Genomic DNA, 19809 nt, shown 5'->3' with positions numbered 1-19809 from the left:
AAATTTACAGCTACGCTGCTACCATCAACAATATTTAAATGAAACCAATGTTTGCAGCGCTATAGAAACTACAACAACAACGTAAAGTTTCAATAACCTACATTGCACAGGCATATTTTTGTCCTTTCACTTTTGGAAGTTGGAAAATGTATCCATACAATCAAGTGGAAAACCAACCCTCAAACGAGGTCAAAACATAAAAATCACCCTCTCTCAACCTGCTCATGAGTGTGCCGCTGGTAGTGTGAGTAGCAGTTAAAGGTAATATAAAATTTCTTTTCCCTTTCAAAAAATGTCGCATTAAGATTACGGTGCCTTTTGTATTTTGTTGGTTTGAGGAAGTCATTGGAAAATGTTCGCTCGCTATAAAAATATTGAGCACTGGAGTAATAGACTTTTGTTGCATTTAGAGAGAAATTGTTGTTAGAAAATTGCGTCAGTGTGTATTGTAATAAATTCACCCCTACTTAACTACAGTTGATAATTTTTCGCTTCGTGTAAGCATTTTCATTTTCAAAAGCTCACTGTTGTTGATGAGTAAAGCCAAGTTTCAATATACATAGGTATATACATAAATATGTACATACACACGCTTGTATCACTTCATTTCACTCTCTCATGTGCATATGTATGTATCTAAGAGTTTTAACCGGCATTCGGTTAGAGCTTTTCATTTTTATCAGCGGGCAAACGAGCACGAAATCACACACTAAATACAATATGAAAGCATGCATATTATTCTAACTTATTGGCAAACAGTGTGAACGCACCTTTGGTAGCGCGAGCAGCCGCGACACCATTATTTGGATTTTTTGCCACTCTTTTGCCTCCAACCTTAAGAATTTCATTACGAGTTTTTTTCGTTGATGTAATCTCCATTAATTCTGTTCCTGACTTCGAAAGTACATCCTTGATCCAGTTCTGTTTCGAACTCCAATTATTGCCAGTATTTCCACGTTCAGACATTTTTTTACGTTCCAAGTTAAGGCTTTCTCATCCAAATAAAATTTTTGTATGTTTGTTGATCCGATATTTCACGTAAACGGATGCAGTCTTCAGAATCAGTCATTGAATTATAAAATTGTGTCTTAGGACAGTCATACGTTTTTCAGTATCAGTCTTGGTGCGGTATCGAGGTAGTTGCGATTTAAACTACATTTTACATAAATGTATATACTTATGAATGTCTGTACTTATGTAAAAAGGTTATAGCAAAAGTTCTTTTTTTTCTTGGAAGTAGTCATTTGTATTTGTTGTGATTTGAAAATGTGCATAATAATTTCTTGCTGTTTAAGGCTTGACTTTGTAAAATGTTGCAACGGACTAATTGTACTAAAATTCCTTCTTGTTTTAAACGTTTTCAAAATTATCAATTTCATTCCAGTTAATTTAATTTAATTTTATTTTACATAGTTTTTTATTTTTATTCTCTCCATTTTGCGTTCTTTTTTATTCACATATGTATTGGTTTGCCCATATTCAAAGCAAAAATGCGGCTGTCTCTTAAAATTTCATTTAAATTCTTTCTCTTTAATTTTCAACACTTTTGTAAATACGCCTGATTTACGTTTAAGAAACTCGAATAACTGCCAATTCGCATATTTATTCGCTATTTTCACGTGTAGATCATATGAGAATTATAAATATTTTTCTCAGAAGACGCCATTTCAACATATTTTATAAAAAATACTATTAAATATTTAAATAATCCGCATTTTTTATTCACAACTTTTATTATTTCCTTATTCTATTCTGTTTTCTCTATCGAAAACACTGCTATTAAATTTCTACAGGGCCATTTCCTTTACTATTCTTATTCCGATTTCGTTTTCCGCGAATGCCAAGTTCAACGTTAGATAGTGTGCCGCGGACTGGTGGGTGAGTAGCCGAAAATTATGCTTCTTACCATCATACCGCACCCAAGGGAACTTGCCACCACCGCCATCTAATTCCTACATAAGTATACATACATGCATATACATATATTTATACATAATACGCAATAAAACGAACGGAACATACTCGTACACAATGTGAATTTCCCCCGAATTCTAAGCAGAATAGAAAATCCCAACAAGTTTGAAATCAGAAAAAGCTACGCATTTTTCGTTTACCCACATTTTTGTATGCGAGCATATGATACATACACACGTACATACATATGTATATATTTATGTATACAAAAAACGAGGGGAAGCATTGCATTGGGCATGAAAGAAATTCTTTTTCTCTTTTTACAAATTTCCACATGCACATATGTACATACACACATATATCCATAAGTGTGAGGTAATTTTTGGGGAAAAGCACTCAAACACAAAGCTTTCCCGGCTGAGACTAGTAAAATATTTAAGTGCGTGAGCACTCGTACGAGTAAACAAACAAACATACATATACAATATGAACATACATACTTATGGAGAGCGGTTAAATGTGACATTTGATCAGTTGTCTCCCTTTAGAGTATTTATTAGAGATAATATCTGTAGCCAAAGTCCATTTATATAGGACAGAATTACAAAAACTGTATGTTTTGCAAGATGAGCAAAAAAATGAATGACTAGCTTCTCACAGCTTCTTATAAATATGCACATAGGCACACGCACATATTTTCGTGCATATTACAATATCGTGCGCTCGCATGTGACCAGCAATAAAAATTGAGATGGTCTTCTAAATACATTTGTACATATGTATGTACATAGACTAGCTTTGTACCACAAATTACGTGACCGTCCCCCAACTAGTGCAATACTAGTGCTGCAGAGCTCAAAGTGAAATACGAGTTTTACACCAGTAGTGACACCGTTATTTATGTTACACAAATCGACAGTGAGTGTTTATTTTGGGATGGGAATCGAAAATATTTACAACTACTCATAACTAGTGCGCGTTGCTACGGTTAAACTTTAGTTGTTGAAGAAATGGGAGTTTCGTTCGAGTGCCCCCCTAGCGGGCCCTTTTCAACCATCATAACTGGTTAATCTACTCCAGGGATTGGTTATGCTGTTAATGTGAGCAACTTAACGCTTAAATAGGCAAACAGACCGACAATGTTTCTAAACTTTTCCACGACAGTCGGTTCTACGTTACCGAAACGACCCGAATTCATATCCGGCCAAGGACTGTCACTCCAGCAACATTCCCCGTATGTAAGTATGGGGAATGTTTATGCTGCTACAACAGCAACAACAACTACAACTACGGCAGCTTAAACTCCTCCTTATCCAGAATTGACCCCGACATACTAAACATTGTACATAAATACATACATATGTCCGGCATGTGAAGGCACCCCGCACGACACTAACCACCTTTTCACATGCCCCACTAAACCCACTCACCTAACACCCCTCTCGCTCTGGACCCAACAACACGTTTCCTGGGCCTACCGTTAGATGATTTAGACGAAGGCGACCTGTAACTACATATGTACATCGCACTGACTGTGGCCGCCATTAATAATTATAATAAGAATAATAACAATAATAACAATAATAAGAATAAAAATAATATTGCACATACAATATATAAGTACGTATGAATATATAAGTATGAATTTAAATCTAAATGTGTACGCAAATGTATACCTACATACATATGTATGTCCCTTTGTACGAGTATGCGTCGATGTAAATACTATTTTTTAATTGCTTTGTTTTCTTAGTTCTGTTTAATAATAAAAAGTAGCACAAAAGTTCATTAACTTTTCGGAATACAAAACAATTAAGAAACGCAGAACAAACACGAAAGTGAATCAAAAAGAAAACTGAAAAATGTTGAAAGCACAGTGTTCATGAAATCATGATTGGGCGGAACTTAATTTTCGATGGCATGCGTACATATATATGTATGTATGCATGTAGTAGTGTCGACCATAAATTAGAGATTAGGAAGTTCAATAGTGTGTTGTTTAAGTATGTATGTACGCATGTATGTATGTATGTATGTGAGCATTTTTGTTAGCATATGTTTGTGCTGCGATCGGGTTGATGTACAACCTAAAGTTTCTACCTGTGATCTAGAGTAAAATCGTTACGTTACCGTTAGTTTGTTGGGATAGCTCAGAAACCGGCTGGTAGTTGTGCTTTTTATACGCATATGTATGCATGTGTGTGAATAATATACGATATTAATGAATTATCTCGATTCTTTTACAGTTCTTTTCTCTCGCTGAGGGCCAGTGAGAGGAGAGAGGACCAGAAAAGAGTATGTGCGTGGTGCGTTGGGAATGGATTTGTTGTACTTATAACTATCCATGCTACTACACAGTATGTATATATGTATGTATAAGTATGTGTGCGCATATGAAGGTATTCATATATAAATTTGATAAGGTCTACATTTTCCAATGATAAAAAAATCAGTTCATATGATTTTAAGGAATATAGCAGCAGATTTGATATATTCGACTTTTTAAAATTAGATATTAGTTCCTTAGTTAGAAGTGTAATATGTGTACATACATATGTACATACATATAGAAATATACAAATGTAGTGGCTATGTGGCGTCACCCTCCAACAATGGCAATGTGGACAGACTTGCGGACAACTAGTCATCATTATCACCGCCTTCAACTTTGCTCTTCAACAAGAGGTCAATGAACATGTGAATAGTTTGTATAGTTAATACACATGCAAACAAAAGTACATCCATATAGACATACATATACATATATGTATGTAAGTACATACCCCTGTGAACTAGGGTGGAGTGAATTTTTTTTAAATCGCTTTTGGCAGACTAGCAGAAAGTTGGTTTTCTATCGCTGAAATAAAGGTGAAATATATTTGCCCCGTCGTGTTCTAAGATGAACCCCCGACAAAGTTAATTTTTGAAAAAACATTAAATCCAACATTTTAATTTTTATGTACATACATATATACACTTGTTTTAACTTTTGGTTGTTGTTAGTGCAATAATAATGAGCTGTAAGACGATATTTTTATTGAAAAGTTTGCTATATTTTGAATGACATTTTGTTTTGAGTTCGAAGCTTTATTTGGTTATTTTTTCAGTGTGCGATGATTTATTAGGATTTTCGATATGTATCATCGAGACTGGAATTACTTTGATGAACTTACTTCGACTTTTGGCCTTCAAGTCCACACCTAGTAACCATGAAACGCTGGTAAAACGAGTTCCAACGTGGCCCTCGATATTTGCAGGATGAATTTCATGAAGACCATCCAAAAACGATTGTTGTGCCAGAAACTATCGATGCTGTGCGTCAGTGGATAAAATAAGATAAGCAAGATCATCAAGCGCCATATCGCGAGATATATGCATCCTTGGGCAATAGTGAGCCCGCAGGAACACGACGATTTATTCTCATTGGATATTGCATAATTTGACAATTGCCCAAAAAAGGACTCGTATCGATTGGTGCAAAAAATGTTAAGCAAATTCAAACGTGGTGGTTCAAATCATATCTTTAGCATAGTAACAGGTGACGATTCTTGGATCTATGCATATGAGCCAGAAACTCGGGAATGAAGCACATGGCCAATTCGCAACTGCACCACAAGTGAAACTTAAAACATCGGAGAAGTAAGGAAAGCCAACCGGCGAAGACGAATCATGCTTTACCACGACATTGCGAGCTCTCAGGCATTGGCTCACAAAAGGGGGTTTTCGCGCCCGGAAAAGATCGAAGTAATGGGGCATCCGCCTTAAAGTCCTTACAGTGCTTATTTTGTACCGAATATAAAAAATAAAATGCAAGGTCAACGTTTTTCAACGCCTGAATGAGCTATTGGAGCTTCTAAACAGCTCGATTTAGAGGTTCTGAGATTCTGAGAGGCAAAAATACATAGAAAATTTGTTCAAACGAACACTGAACCAAGTAGACTATATTAAAAAATAATGAGACCATTTTCATTATAATAAATTTTTAGAGTTCCAGTGGATTACATAGGGCCACCATTATTATTTTACTGTGTCTTAATTATTAGGCGCAAAATATAAAAGACAACCCTCGTAACACTATTTGGTGGTGTTGATGTAATTTGTGACATTGCATTGCCGATATCGATTTTTATTCTTAATGAAATTATTATTATTGTTATTTATTTTAGTACTGCAGTTAAAAACAAGACACAAACATAAAACTTAAAATCTGTGATATATGAAGTGTACCATATTAATAGCTGCAAAAAATGTCGTATATTTTTCCAAATTTTATTAGGCTTTGGCCACCACAAAACGCTATCCTAAGAAGGTAATATTTTTTTATTTATAAAAGTAGTGTTTCGTTATGCCATTACAAACAAAAAAACCACAAAAGATTCAAGTTCTATTGCCCCACCTTAATGTGCAGATACGTTTGTGTGAATAATATGTATATGAAAATGTTGAAGCTCTTTCTATTTTAGGAGTGCACACATACATAAATACAAACACAATTTTTTAGTTTTTTGTGATGTGAATGTATGGAAGTCATTTAGCTTTTGTATGGAAAGTTATTTTCCATCTTTTTCGCCCATTTCTTTTCTTTTCTTCTTGTGTTACTAGTTCATCACAATGGGCTATGAGCCTCAGTGTGTCAAATAGTGGACAACCGCTACAGCCTACTGGTGGTATGTAAGTTTCGTTTATGAGTTTGCGGTTATTGTAACCGGTAGAAAATGAGGGTCCTGAGCATTATTAGTTTAGCAATTGTTACCCGTCTTATAGTTTTTCCGCAAAATTTCAAATGACCTCTTCCAAAAGACGAATGAATAAAATAAATTAGTATCAAGACCTGGTAGAACCGTTTCCACGACGGTCGGTTCTACGTTACCGAAACGACCCGGACGACCCCTAGTTGTCGGACAATAACTTTTTCAGACTTTAAAAAATCATAACTGTCATAATGCATAATAAAATGATAATATATATGCTATACACATTAATTTAGATTATATATATTTTTCAAAATCCGTTAAAATTCAACTTTTTTTGTATTAATTTAATTATTTTTAGTTATACTCGATTTACTTAAAAATTCCGTTTTGCGTTTGTAATCTGTCGCTATTTCCAGTTTTCGGACACTCAGACATTGGTGAAATCAAAATATTTCTTAATATTTAAGGAAAGAACTTTATTTACTTTTATTTAAAGAGAAGATGAATTTAAAAATAATATTGGAGTCATTAATAAAAAAACAAAAAACGATATACAAATTCACTAAAAAATCCGTGAAATGGTTCAAAAAGTGAAGAAGCGATTTGAGGGAAATCCCCGACGAAGTCGGTTCTACGTTACCGGAACGACGCGGATTTTTATCCGGCGAAGGACTGTCACTTCAGTAGCATTCCCCATATATGTATGGGGAATGATTATGCTGCTACAACAACAACAACGAAGTGCCAATCAAATCGCGAAAGAACTGAAAATATCTGACCGTAGCATCCGCCGCATACTCAAAAATGATCTCAAAGTCAAACCGTACAAGATCCAAAAGGAGCCGCAGCAACAAGTCAGACTTGAGAGAGCGAAGGAGTTGCTTCGCTTGGCCGAAAGCGGTAAATTTTCGAACATTGTGTTTTCTGACGGGAAAATTTTCAAATTGAGCAATTCGTAAACTCCCAAAACGGTAGGATTTATTTGACCGAAAAGCAACGTTCCGAACTTCATAACGTCCACACAATGGTCTCGAACTCACTAGACGCGAGTCCGCTAGATTATTCTCTTTGGGCCATTTTGGAGAGCAAGGTCCGAAATCAAAAATTCACCAGTCAAAGCCGTTGTCCGCGAGTGGGCCAAAATACCTGCAAGTCACATTCGGGTAGTTTGCGATTCGTTTCTGGACCGTCTCAAGGCCATAGTCAAGGCAAAAGGTGGTCATGTTGAGCCCCTTTTAATTGGTTACACTTCGAGTTCCGGACCCTGTACATTCATTACATACCCAAAGGGTCTTCCATAACTGCCTTCTGATCTATGTTTTTGAGATATTATTCGAGTTCTGAAAATTAAACTGAAAACCATCCCCGTATCTAGCTCTCTGTTTTATCTAGTCTATGAATGAATCTTTAAATGGAGTTGCTCTTCGGTTATCTCTGATAATCTTCTGTGTAGTATTAAGGAGATCATCCCACATGGAAAACTACATTTGCAAATTATTTATTTTCTTCCCGTCAATCGGTGATAAAAAAATAAAAATAATCAGGATTTCTATTTTGTGTTCATATAAAGTGGACTTGGACATATTATAAGTTATCGCGGCCTGTAAGGAAAAACTCAGACGAATCAAACCAGAAATGGGCCCTAATCGAATTTGGGTAGAAATTATTTATATACGAGTATGCTGACAAAATAGATTGTTTTTAGACTAAAGAGTGCTTACTGAATACCGACATTGAAATGAGTTTCAGTTTGTTTAATTCCCCACAGAGATGCTTGTATATAAGCTATATGTAAAGGGTTTTCCAATAAGAAGTATTATTTTCATGTTCAAAGACAAATGCTATTTTTTAATATAAATGATCGGATGTTTATTTCATTATAAAGAAGAAGGTATGCCGTTAATAGTGGAAAATAACATCCACCCTGGGCAGTTGGCGTAGACCTTCTTTTCCCGTAAAAGATCAATGGTTTCGTTGCTTGTGTGGCACATAGCGCCGTCTTGTTGATAATAAACGTTGTCCAGATCAATACCATCCAATTCCGGCCATAAGAAATCGTAAATCATCTCTCGATAGCGCACTCCTAATCAACCCTTTACATTCATTTTTTACATAATTATGTGTGTACATGCGTACATTATTTATTATAATTTAATGAATATAAATTATAATTATAATTTTTATGTATGTATTAATATAATTTTTCCTATATAATACATTTTAAAACCGATAAACCGCTAGACTTACCTCTGCATGTCACATGTTTGCACACATCCATATATACATACATACATAATGGATGCGAACGTATGTAGATACCGCAATATTGCATGCATACAAGTTTTCACCAAGTATAGTATGTAAGCATAGATATGGATATGTATGTATGTACATATGCATATGCTTTTCGCAGCGTGTCTTCCTACACATGTTCCACTTGAATGTTTGCATACATATGTATGTACATGCACACAAGCATACCAGTAGTTCGTTTTAGGTCGGTCGTGTGCATTTCGTACTCGGTTCCTAAAAACTCTCACATTGCCTCAGCGGAAAACTGCATTGGCAGTAAGCACGCTTGCACTTTGAGCAACGTGCAGTTGAAAACCGTTGCACTGCCTCCACGTGTAGTTCAAGTTCAAAGCTGTTTGTTCACCAACGTCGCTGCGAATTTGTGCTCTTTTTTGCTCAGCTCGACTCATTTAACGACGCTTTGTTGAGTCGCTTAGCGTTGACGTTTCTGCGCTCTAGTCTGCTGAAAAATTTTGCAGCGACGATATCGTCAGTTCTAGAGGCAGTTCGTTTGTTTTAAATGGAATATGTAGGTATGCATGTATGCACATAATGTCATATATATACTATATGCATACAGAAATGGCTAAAAATGAAGCTCACGCCCAAATACATTTATATAGAGCGAATTATTTAATGAAATCGTCTTGTGTTTTATTATTTTGAGAACGATCAAAACCACTTATATTTACATTTAGTTTGTCATCTGTCAAAATTCTACATGGCCGGTTTGTGAGATTTGTGAACGAAAAGCCATGTATGTATGTATGATAGTGTTTTCGATTTTAGTAAGTGTTGCATTTATTCTTCGCTAGGACTGTCTTATTCACGCCTTCCTTTCTCAGCATATTCATAGTTCTCTTCTCAAAATGTTGCCCTCTAGCCGGCCAAGAGTACAACATTTTCTACTCTATGGCGTTGTCCAGCTAATTTTAATTTATTTGTGTACCCAAGTTCGTCAAAATAGCTGTGCGAAAGCCTTGATTGTTACAAAAAAAATCAAGAAATTCCCGGGGCGGAGTACAACTCAGGGCGAAGTAATCTCACCACTACTGTTGAAACTGGCAGTCAATAGCCTCGTCCATGAACTTAAAAATGTTGGAGAAAAAATAATTGTATGCATAGTTGGCATTGTAATGGCAATCTCGGCAAAATACCTTCCAACGTTATATGATCTTCTACAAAGATATGTCAAATTGTCTCTTTGGTGGAACAGTCAATGACTAAGAGTAAATCCAAAGAAAACGGATCTGATGCTTTTTAGCAGGAGACATACATAAGACACCTCTTCTTAAACAAATATCCCTAGCGGGAGAGCACTTAGGATCACGGAAAGAGTGAGATTTTCCTCTCTCATGAATAAATGAATAAAAATTCCGATACAATGTTTTTTCCGTTTTCTATCCTCTTATCACAAGCCCACTTCGAAAGAGTAACATTAAAAAAGAGTAAAAGTAGAATAATGAAAGCAAAAAAAGGGAGAATCGGATGGTATTTTCAAATGAATTCTTTACCAGCAAAGTGTAAGCGAAGAATCACAAATCTGTAAGAATTTAAAATTTTCAACAGAAAACAATGCTAAAAATAAGTTTTTAGATCGAAAACTACCAACAAGAACTACTTGTACACGTAATGCAAGGATTTTCAAAGGACACGAGGAGAAGGTCAGCAGGGGGTTAAACAACCAAACGAAAGAAACACTGCCACTTCAGAGGCATTCCCGTACATGCATGGGGAATTTTAATATTGCTACAAAAACAACAAATAACAAAAATGTGCCTATTATTAATAAGACAAAAATTATTTAGGGAAAAAGTGCATTAATAAAAAAATAACAACTTTAATTGAATAACTTTTTGTTAATTTTTTATTAAAATTATTTAGATAGTAGAAAATTTTGTTACCTCTTTGCAGCTGATGCTATAAAGAAAGTGATACATACACTGTTTCTAATGCTTTGGCCGCTGTTAAGTATTGGGGTGAGCCCAAATTAGGTTTCAATTTTCTCTGTTGCTACAAATCTCGCTTAAGGTTCAGAAAGCTTTAAAATGAATGCATATTTAAAATCAGCACGAAGAATATATGCATTTCTATATAGAAAGTGGACTGGGCCAAAGAAACGTCAGCATCTTTCCCTATTCCCGCTTGATATCCACCTTCGGCGGAAAAGCGCAACGCTATAAATAAAATAAATAATTGGCGCGTACACTTCTGTTAGGTGTTTGGCCGAGCTCCTCCTCCTATTTGTGGTGTGCGTCTTGATGTTGTTCCACAAATGGAGGACCCTACAGTTTCAAGCCGACTCCGAACGGCAGATATTTTTATGAGGAGCTTTTTCATGGCAGAAATACACTCGGAGGTTTGCCATTGCCTGCCGAGGGGCGACCGCTATTACGCGCAACGCTATACAAATCTAAAATAGGCGAAAGGTCAGATTGCTTTTTATTTCCATGCATATAAAGGGTCTTTCAAAAGTGACGCCTAGATGTCAGTAGTGAATAGCTTTTTTTATGTCATCTTTGGCATTTGTCAATAGAACAACGCGTTAAAATTATTGAATTTTATAATGAAAAGGTCCGATCTTTAGGAACAACATATCGCAAATTTTTTTTTTTTTTAATAATCATCCGAATCAGTCAGCAATTCAAAGATTGGTGAAACAATTTCAAGAAACTTGTTTTGTCAAGGATAGAAAAAGGACCGGTTGTCCATAAGTTGGACGCTCTGTTATTCTGAATATTGCCGATGTAGCTCGAAGTGTTGAGGCATTCATTAATTGACTGTTTGGGGGATTTTGCCTGTAGAGATGTGCTCATGGTGGACATTTAAATAATGTAATTTTTTTCAAATAATTGCCAAGAGCCGTATTTTGAATAAAAATAGTGAAACCTAAAAGAATCTAAATTTGAAATGTTTTATTTTAAAACAACATCTAAGCGCGTTTTTTGAAAGACCCTTTACAATTCGCCGGAAATACACATACAATTTTGTGCTTTCCCCAGATATTTTACACCTATTGTTTTTCAATAATTCGAATTCAATACGTTTCAAATGGGTTGCATATAAAAAAACCGTTGTCTCCGTACGGTTTAGTAAAAAACGTACAATTTCAATACGATCAATTAAAATTTGTAAAGGATAAAATTTATAAATTTCAATTAGCTACTTTGCTAATATAAGGGGCACCATCTTTTCAGTAAATGGGATTCTGGGTCAATGGTTCATTGTCAATAATTTTTAAATTTAACAAATCATCATTTGCTTCTGAGCAGAAGCTATTTTCATCGTGGCCCTTAATTGATATATTCAGTACTCAGCATTACAAAATAGGGTTAGGTTAGGTTCGGTGTTTGTGCCAGTCGGTTTAGAGTAGCCAACTCTCTTGGACCATTTACATAGGTCTGTCGTGATACCACTGAGTAACATGGGAACCTTAGTATTCTTATCATGGAACTTTTTAGACGCTCTTATGAAGTATGAAGCATAGGGTAGCTTTTATCCCAACGCCGGCTAGTTCCGTAAGAGAGTCAAAAGAGTATTTCCCTAATAACCTTGCTCTACTCTTAGCTAAGGCTGGAAAATCACAGAGAAAATGTTCCACAATTTCTCCCTCGTCTCTACAACATCTGCAGTATTCATGCGAAAAGCCAATGACCCGTGACACAAGCCACGACCTTCGAGATGTTCTCTCTTGAGTGGATGAGCAATTTTTCTGACCTTTTCTTATCTATGTATTTGCGGTCAATTTAGCCTGATTGTAACACAAGTATTTTCTTCTCTCCTGACCTATTGGTCTTCTGGAGAATATTCTTTTTTTTATCCTTAATTTGCAAGTTGTCATAAGATTTCCAATATTGACTTTGTATCAAGCAGTGGAAGATTAGTACCCCTTCTGGCTAGCACATAGGCCTTGTAATTTCCTTCCATACATCTATGCCTCGGAACCCATATAAGACTGACCTTGAAGATCGTATAGAGCAACCGGACATTCCTGAGCAGCTTTTGATTTTTGATTGATTTGATGGCCGCCTGGCTATCCGAGAAGATATTTATCGTAGTTACGTTCCAAGATTACACATTTAGTATTTTTTTAAAGGATATGATATGATATTTTAAAGGATATGATATGATATTTTAAAGGATATGATATGATATTTGCAACGCAAGGTAAAGTAAAGTTGTTGTTGTTTTTGTTTTAACAGTAATAGAAGCCACGACAGTGTAGGTAAAGTAAAGTCTTCATGGGTTATGGTATAGATACGAGGGATGTTCAAAAAGTAAAGTTCGACTTGCCATTTCTTATTTTGTTGTGTTGGAACACATGTCCTGAACGAACATATGTTTACAGTTCTAACTATAAGACATTCTTAGTTTATTTTTGGACAGCTGCAAAGACTTGTTTTGGTGCCGTCGGCAATTGACTGCTTTTGAAAAAAACTTTAAAAAATCAAAAACTTTTCAAAAATTGTTGGCCAAAAACATAACATCGTAATCTTGCCTCATTCACTGTACTTACAGAACTTGGCCTCATGTGACTTTTTCTTACTCACAAAACAGAAGATACAAAAAAAATAATAAAATACGGAGATTTGCTCCAATTATGGAAATAAAACCCGCGGTTTGGAGCAGTTTAACTCATACCAAGCGCCGTTTTCGTCAGAGGATAATTTGAAAGCAACAAAACAGATTTTCATGAATATATAAATATTTTTAGAGAAAAATATAAAGACATCTTTTATTTTATTTTTTTCAGTAATCTAATTGTGTTTCCCCTACGTCATGATTATTATCACAGATAAGCAAATATGTACACGTGCATAATTCAATAAGAATATTTTTATGAGGCATTCTCGAAATAGATCCCGCTATCTGGTACGTGAGCCGAAAAGCATACGAAATTATCAAAAAATCTGTAGGTCACGCACAAAATATTGTGAGCTCAAGCACATTCTTAGGAGGAAGGTGCCCATAATAAAACAAATATAAAACTTTGACAGCCTTGGGCCGAACTTCTATTCTAATTTCTGGCATGCATATTAATTTTTTCCTAAATATTCGAGGTGATTACTTATTCGATGCAGGCTTATGCTGCTTCCAAATGGCAATCGATTTTTAGTTGAAGCTTTTTCATGGCACTCGTAGCTTTCGTAATTGCTTGCCGAGGGCTGAACACTTGAAAACCTTTGCTTAATATGTGAAATTCCATGTTGCAAAAGTAAAAATCGTACACGGTTACTCCGGCCGCGTGATCTGTGATTAATTATCGATAGCTATACCCAAATTGTAAATTTTCATAAGTGCAATTATACTGAAGCGGTTATTTCTTTTATTGAATCATAAACAATAATGTATTTTGTACGTATGTATGCACATACATATGTATGTACATATATAACATTGCTGTGTCATTCAATAATAGTGATAAGAGATTCTTTGTAATTGGAAAGGTTATGAATGAAGTGCAGTCCGGCAATTAGTCATAGAATAGATTTACTTATGTAAGTATACACTTATATGGCAGACACATAATGGCGCGTACAGGAAATAATCGTTCAGCGTGCACAGTTAAGAGACACCGTCTCCGGAAATTGCTTGCTCTCGACGGCTTTCAAAAAAATATGGTTCAATTATTCCACTATTTGAAAATGTACACCAAATCGTCACTTTGGGATTGTGAAGTTACTGTTGATGTTTTAATAGAGAGTTCTGTCCTTTAGGTGACCAGTTACGGCAATTTTCCTTATTTACACCATTCCATTTAAATGAAACTGGACTCCCCTCACTCCAAAAAAAAGTGTTTACCGCACGAAATTTTACGCGAACTGTAAGCATTAGGCTTAAGTGCTTGCACGATTTGAATTTTGAAGGAGTAAAGTCTAAGATCCTTCATTCAACATTTCATGCCCAATGATTTTTCGAAGTCCTAGTGCAGTCGCTCTCTTGCGCACGAACTGACGGAAATTATGGTGCAAACTTGTGCCGACGAGTTCAATACTTTCATTTGATCTCGATGTCCGATTGGACCCTGGCCTTGAACTGTTTGCCAACGAACTGGTGGCCCGGAAGCTTCGCACCCACGAATGAAACAAGCTTTCACTTGGGCAACACGTAAACGTCGATTATTGATGAAGAGCAGTTGGCCTTGAAATACGCATCATTGGCCTTGAAGTATGCTTCGATTGCGCACGCACGTTATTCACCCCTCCACAGCGACAATGTGCGGCCTCCTCTTCCTTCGCTACTCGTCAAGTGAAAAATTTGTATCAGACAGCAATAACAATTTATCGTTGATCAGCGACTTTGTTTATAGCTACTCAGTTAACAAGATGATATGCTTAGGCTAGCGCTTCCAAGAATAAATAGAAATATTTTTTTATTATATAATATTTGGCATACATACATTTCGAACAACGCTTGTCTTTTGACTATCCTCCGACGGGATCAACCCTTGTTGTACACTTTTGCGCGGGACGTTTGTGGGATCGAAAAAAGTTCAGTGCTACAGGCACTATAAGTTGCCTTTGCGTTGTTAAGCCGGCTCACTATTACTTTAAATTTAAATCATAAAACTCTGCCCTTTCACTCATATAGATGTAGATACATGTAAGTACAGTGCACTCGCGGTAACTCGAATAGCCGCTAAGTCGAACGACGTGCTAACTCGAACACATTTTTTCCCCTATTGACTTCTTTGTAACTCGAACAATAAAAAAGCGCTATAACTCGAACAAAAAAACAAATTTATTTGTACACACATTCTTTTCAAACATGTACATTTTGTACATAGATACATATGTAATAGTATATGTATATAAATTATATGTATACTAGTGTATTGTCCATATGAATATTTCGGCGTTAATATCCCGTTAGTTTTCTGGGAACAACATCTTGCATTGACCAAATTGCTTTAAATTTGTCATTTGTAGTGTATCAGTGCACGTGAGTAATGGATCGTAAAAGGTTGAAGTGTTTAACATTAAAAGAGAGGGCTGAAGTCCTTAACAAAATTAAACGTGGACGTAGTGTTACTTCTCTAGCGAAGGAATATGGGGTAGCCAAGTCCACCATAAGTCTTATAAAAAAGAAAGATAAGGCAATTTATGGCTTGCACTAACGCTACCGGCAACCATAAGCTTAAACTTCTCGTTATTGACAAAGCAAGAAATCCTCGTGTTTTCAAAAATTTTAACTGTCCGGTGGAGTACAAAATTTCCAAATCAGCCTGGATGACTTCGGCGATTTTCAAAGACTGGTTTCATAATTCGTTCGTGCCGCAGGTAAAATTCAGATTCATTAAAACAATTTTTTTAACCAAGTTAAATGACTTTAATATTTAGGTAAGAAAAAAATTGAAAGATGGGGACTACCTGCGAAGGCTCTTCTTCTAATTGATAATGCCCCATCACATCCCAACGAAATCGAATTAAAGTCCGAGGATGGTTTAATTTTAACTATGTTTATGCCGCCGAATGTGACACCATTGATCCAGCCAATGGACCAAAATGTAATTCGTATAACGAAACTATACTACAGAAATTTTCTACTGGCTTCCATTTTCAACAATCGATCGAAAAATCGATATCGATGACTGTTTTTTTAACATAGCACACTCAATTGATAAGTCGAACAAATTCGATAAATCGAACAGCGCCTGTTTTAATTAGTTCGAGTTATCGCGAGTGCACTGTATATGCATTTGTGTATATAAGCAATGCCAATTAAACAATCGACCATGGCGAACAAACCAAAAAATTGGCAATAAATTAATTTGTTGTATTACTAATTAAACTCTCTTCAATTAATTTGTTGAATCTTAGGCACGCAGAGAAATAACTTACTGAGGGTGGGAGGTACTGCTTTGACTACAATAGCTTCTGCGCACCACAATTTAGATCAGCATTTCTTAAGACACGGTCGAAATTTGTCAGAAATAGTAACAATGACTTTATTTGTATTAGTAAAATATATCGGGTGTTTTTGCTGCATAAGAGCAATTAATATCGATATCTATGACTTTACAGCAGAGAATGGCGAACTGTGTTGACATTTCTGTTCAGTAAGGTTTGGCAAGTCATCAACAGCGCTTTCAAAGTGACCATCGTTATGGGAAAAAGTAGTCGAAAATTGGACTGATCAAATGGACCGTGTATAACTCATAGCCTGGGCAGACATATGCCGGATGTCATATTCAAAAAATAAATGCGACTAAATTTTCTACCAGATTACAATATTAAAAAAATGCATTCCAACAATATTCTGTTTTGTATTATATTATTATATTATGTTCTTAAATTTGTATATTGGATCCAAAAGCTTTGCTTAAAAATTAAAAAAATATGACTTGCAATAGTACAATTGCAAAAAGAAATTTGTCTATGCGGTATTTTCAAGCGAACAGCATAAACTTAGATGGAAAATAAATGTTTGAAGGGACATTTTGTATCACGAGCGTAAAACACACGTACACAAAAATCCACTAACACAATCAAAATCAATCATAGCCTTTAGAACTATGAAAGAACAAGTAAAGATCCGATTAGATCCGACGGTGTAACCGAAGTGCAAACGAGGATTGTGTATATGCGATTCGCAATCGTTGACGAGGTGTTGTGGTTGCGCGAATGACTGGCGCTCTTGTTTTGATAGACAAATTTGTTGGTAAATATCTCATGAGCACACGCGCACCTGGGATCACTGCTCTAGGGCAAGTGATTATAAAAGCAAAAACAGATAGCAGCGGCCGCTGAACTGTTAGAAAACGTGTAGCTGTGCTGACTGGATTAAAAAAAAACTGTCAAATGGTTCACTCATTCGTTTCTCTATTTCATAAACGGCTTGGGTTTCACTAGCCAAAACTAATGCATATACATTAATAATATCATTATGTACACAAATATGTTTATCAAGATGAATATACATACATACATATACGTTTCGTGGTCGCCTATACGTTTGATAGTTTTTTTCATTCACTTTGTTAATAATTTTACATGGGTTTTGCTCGTTTAGCTTTGTAGGCTCTTTGACTCCCACTAAAAGCTCATCTATGTATGTAGGTGTATGTAAGTAGCTAACTTTGTGAGCTCGGTGCTAATAAATTCTCTCGCCGCACTAGAAACAATATTGACCTAGGTTCCATTCGGCACATGTACACTTTGTTTGTATGCGTACGCATTTAAGTATGTGTGTACGCGTGCATATCAACAATAGCGACAAAATACCAGTGTTTTTGCAACTCTGCATGTATACATACACACAATGGCTGCGAGTGTAGTTGAGAATATCTTTTCTACGCATTTTTTTTAATGTTTGAATCCTTCGGCCGTAAATATACTTTTAAATCGCAAATTTCCCGATTTTAATTTCAAATATTTCAAATTAAATATTATTTTTGTATACTTATATAATTTTGTATTTGATTTTAGGTTTGTGGGACTATACTTTGTTACAGCCCATTTTAAAGAATATAATTTTGGATTGGTTTCTCTTAGCACTATAACTTAGATACGCATTTTGCAGTCCTTTTTTTCTCATAAGAAATTTCTCATATGCGAAAACTGCATTATGCAATTTTTTACTCTTGTGCACTTATGTATCCATGCAGGTATGTCATATGTTTCTTTAATTGTGTTTTATACAAGTATTTCCAACGAAATTTCTTGAAATTTGTTGTTTAATTGAAAAAAATTTTGACAGGTATGTGTACATACCTAAAAATGCGCAACTTTACCTTTCGGCATTAGTAACTTTTAAATTCACTCATCGATAGACAGATTCGATTTGGTGCGGTCAGTGTTTTACCGTTTGAATTTATTTTATATATGTATGTATGTGTTATATGTCCACATGTTTTAACTATAATTATTTAAGTATCATTTTCACTTAATATTTTCTTCACAAATATATTCCATGCCCAATCCATACTAGGGAGAAAATTTCCATTTTTACAAAAAAAATATATTTTTCGGAAATTTTAACTTTTTCACGTTGATTATTGTCGTATATAAGCGTCGTTTCTTTATATTTTAAAACATTATTACGTTTCAATTAAATTCAAATTATGCTTTACCTCTTTAGTTCTCTTAAATGAATATAATAAGCAAGTAAAAATATTTCTATAAAGTCCGTTTATGATTCTAACGCGGCTACCCGGCGAATACGTTGTGACCGCTTGCAAGTTGTTTCAGTAATATCGACGACGCCACCGAAATGTTACTGTTGTTCTGTGCCTGTGTTCTGTGCTTAACTGGCAGACGTTTTGCCGCTGCCACTGCCGCTGTCACTGCTACTGCTACTGCTTGTGGCAGCTTCACTCAGCAGCTGCAGTCGTCGTCGACGCTGGGCTGTTGATATTGGCAATGGTGTAGTGACGTGCCGGTTGCGAGGGCCATGGTGCCCAAAATCGATTTTGTTCTGTATGTCTCAGGGTTCGTCATAACAGCGAACACAAGCTGTTGCGTTGTTCGGGTCGCAACAGTAAAAGAACAAAATAAAATACTTCGCCACCACCTCTACGCTCTTCGCAGATCACTTTTGCCTCGACCAATTGCTAAATTTTATGTGCATACATATGCATTTGTATATGTATGAGTACATGTACACACATATGCATGAGGTTGTATGGATATTCATACACAATGCTTAGAAAAGAGGGAACAAGTTCGCTAACGTTTGCTTTTCAGCATGCACGGTCGCACTTTGCCGAATGAAACGGCGGCAAGCAAATTCGCACATTGTCAACCGTTGAAGTTCATTATTGTTTTCCAAATTTTCGGCTTTTTATAGTTATTGATAAAAATGTATACTTGTACGCATACATACTATGTTTATGTATGTGTATTTTAAATCTTCATGAATATGGCTGTGAGTTTGTATTCACATACATACACATATGCATATACATATG

The 19809-nt window shown here is 35.7% G+C and overlaps 1 protein-coding gene across 5 annotated transcripts in view; it reads right to left on the bottom strand.

Moving 5' to 3' along the window:
• The window catches only part of LOC128862719 (Krueppel homolog 1), a 35869-nt gene extending 16504 nt beyond the window's left edge, over positions 1-19365 (bottom strand). The window contains exon 1 of one of the 5 annotated variants that reach the window (XM_054101387.1): positions 18614-19365. Coding sequence is in view for 2 of the 5 variants with exons in the window: in XM_054101385.1 (XP_053957360.1) it covers positions 8856-8940 (85 nt within the window). In the remaining 3 variants the exon portion in view is untranslated. Of the gene's footprint in view, positions 1-8855; positions 9316-17828; positions 18228-18613 lie in introns of those variants that run through there. The other 4 variants (XM_054101386.1, XM_054101388.1, XM_054101389.1 and 1 more) reach the window with 4 other exon arrangements.
• Between the last annotated feature and the right edge of the window lie 444 nt (positions 19366-19809).

Source organism: Anastrepha ludens, chromosome 5, assembly GCF_028408465.1.
Source record: "Anastrepha ludens isolate Willacy chromosome 5, idAnaLude1.1, whole genome shotgun sequence".
NCBI classification, from domain to species: Eukaryota; Metazoa; Arthropoda; class Insecta; order Diptera; family Tephritidae; genus Anastrepha; species Anastrepha ludens.
This window is presented reverse-complemented; position numbering and strand designations above follow the sequence as displayed.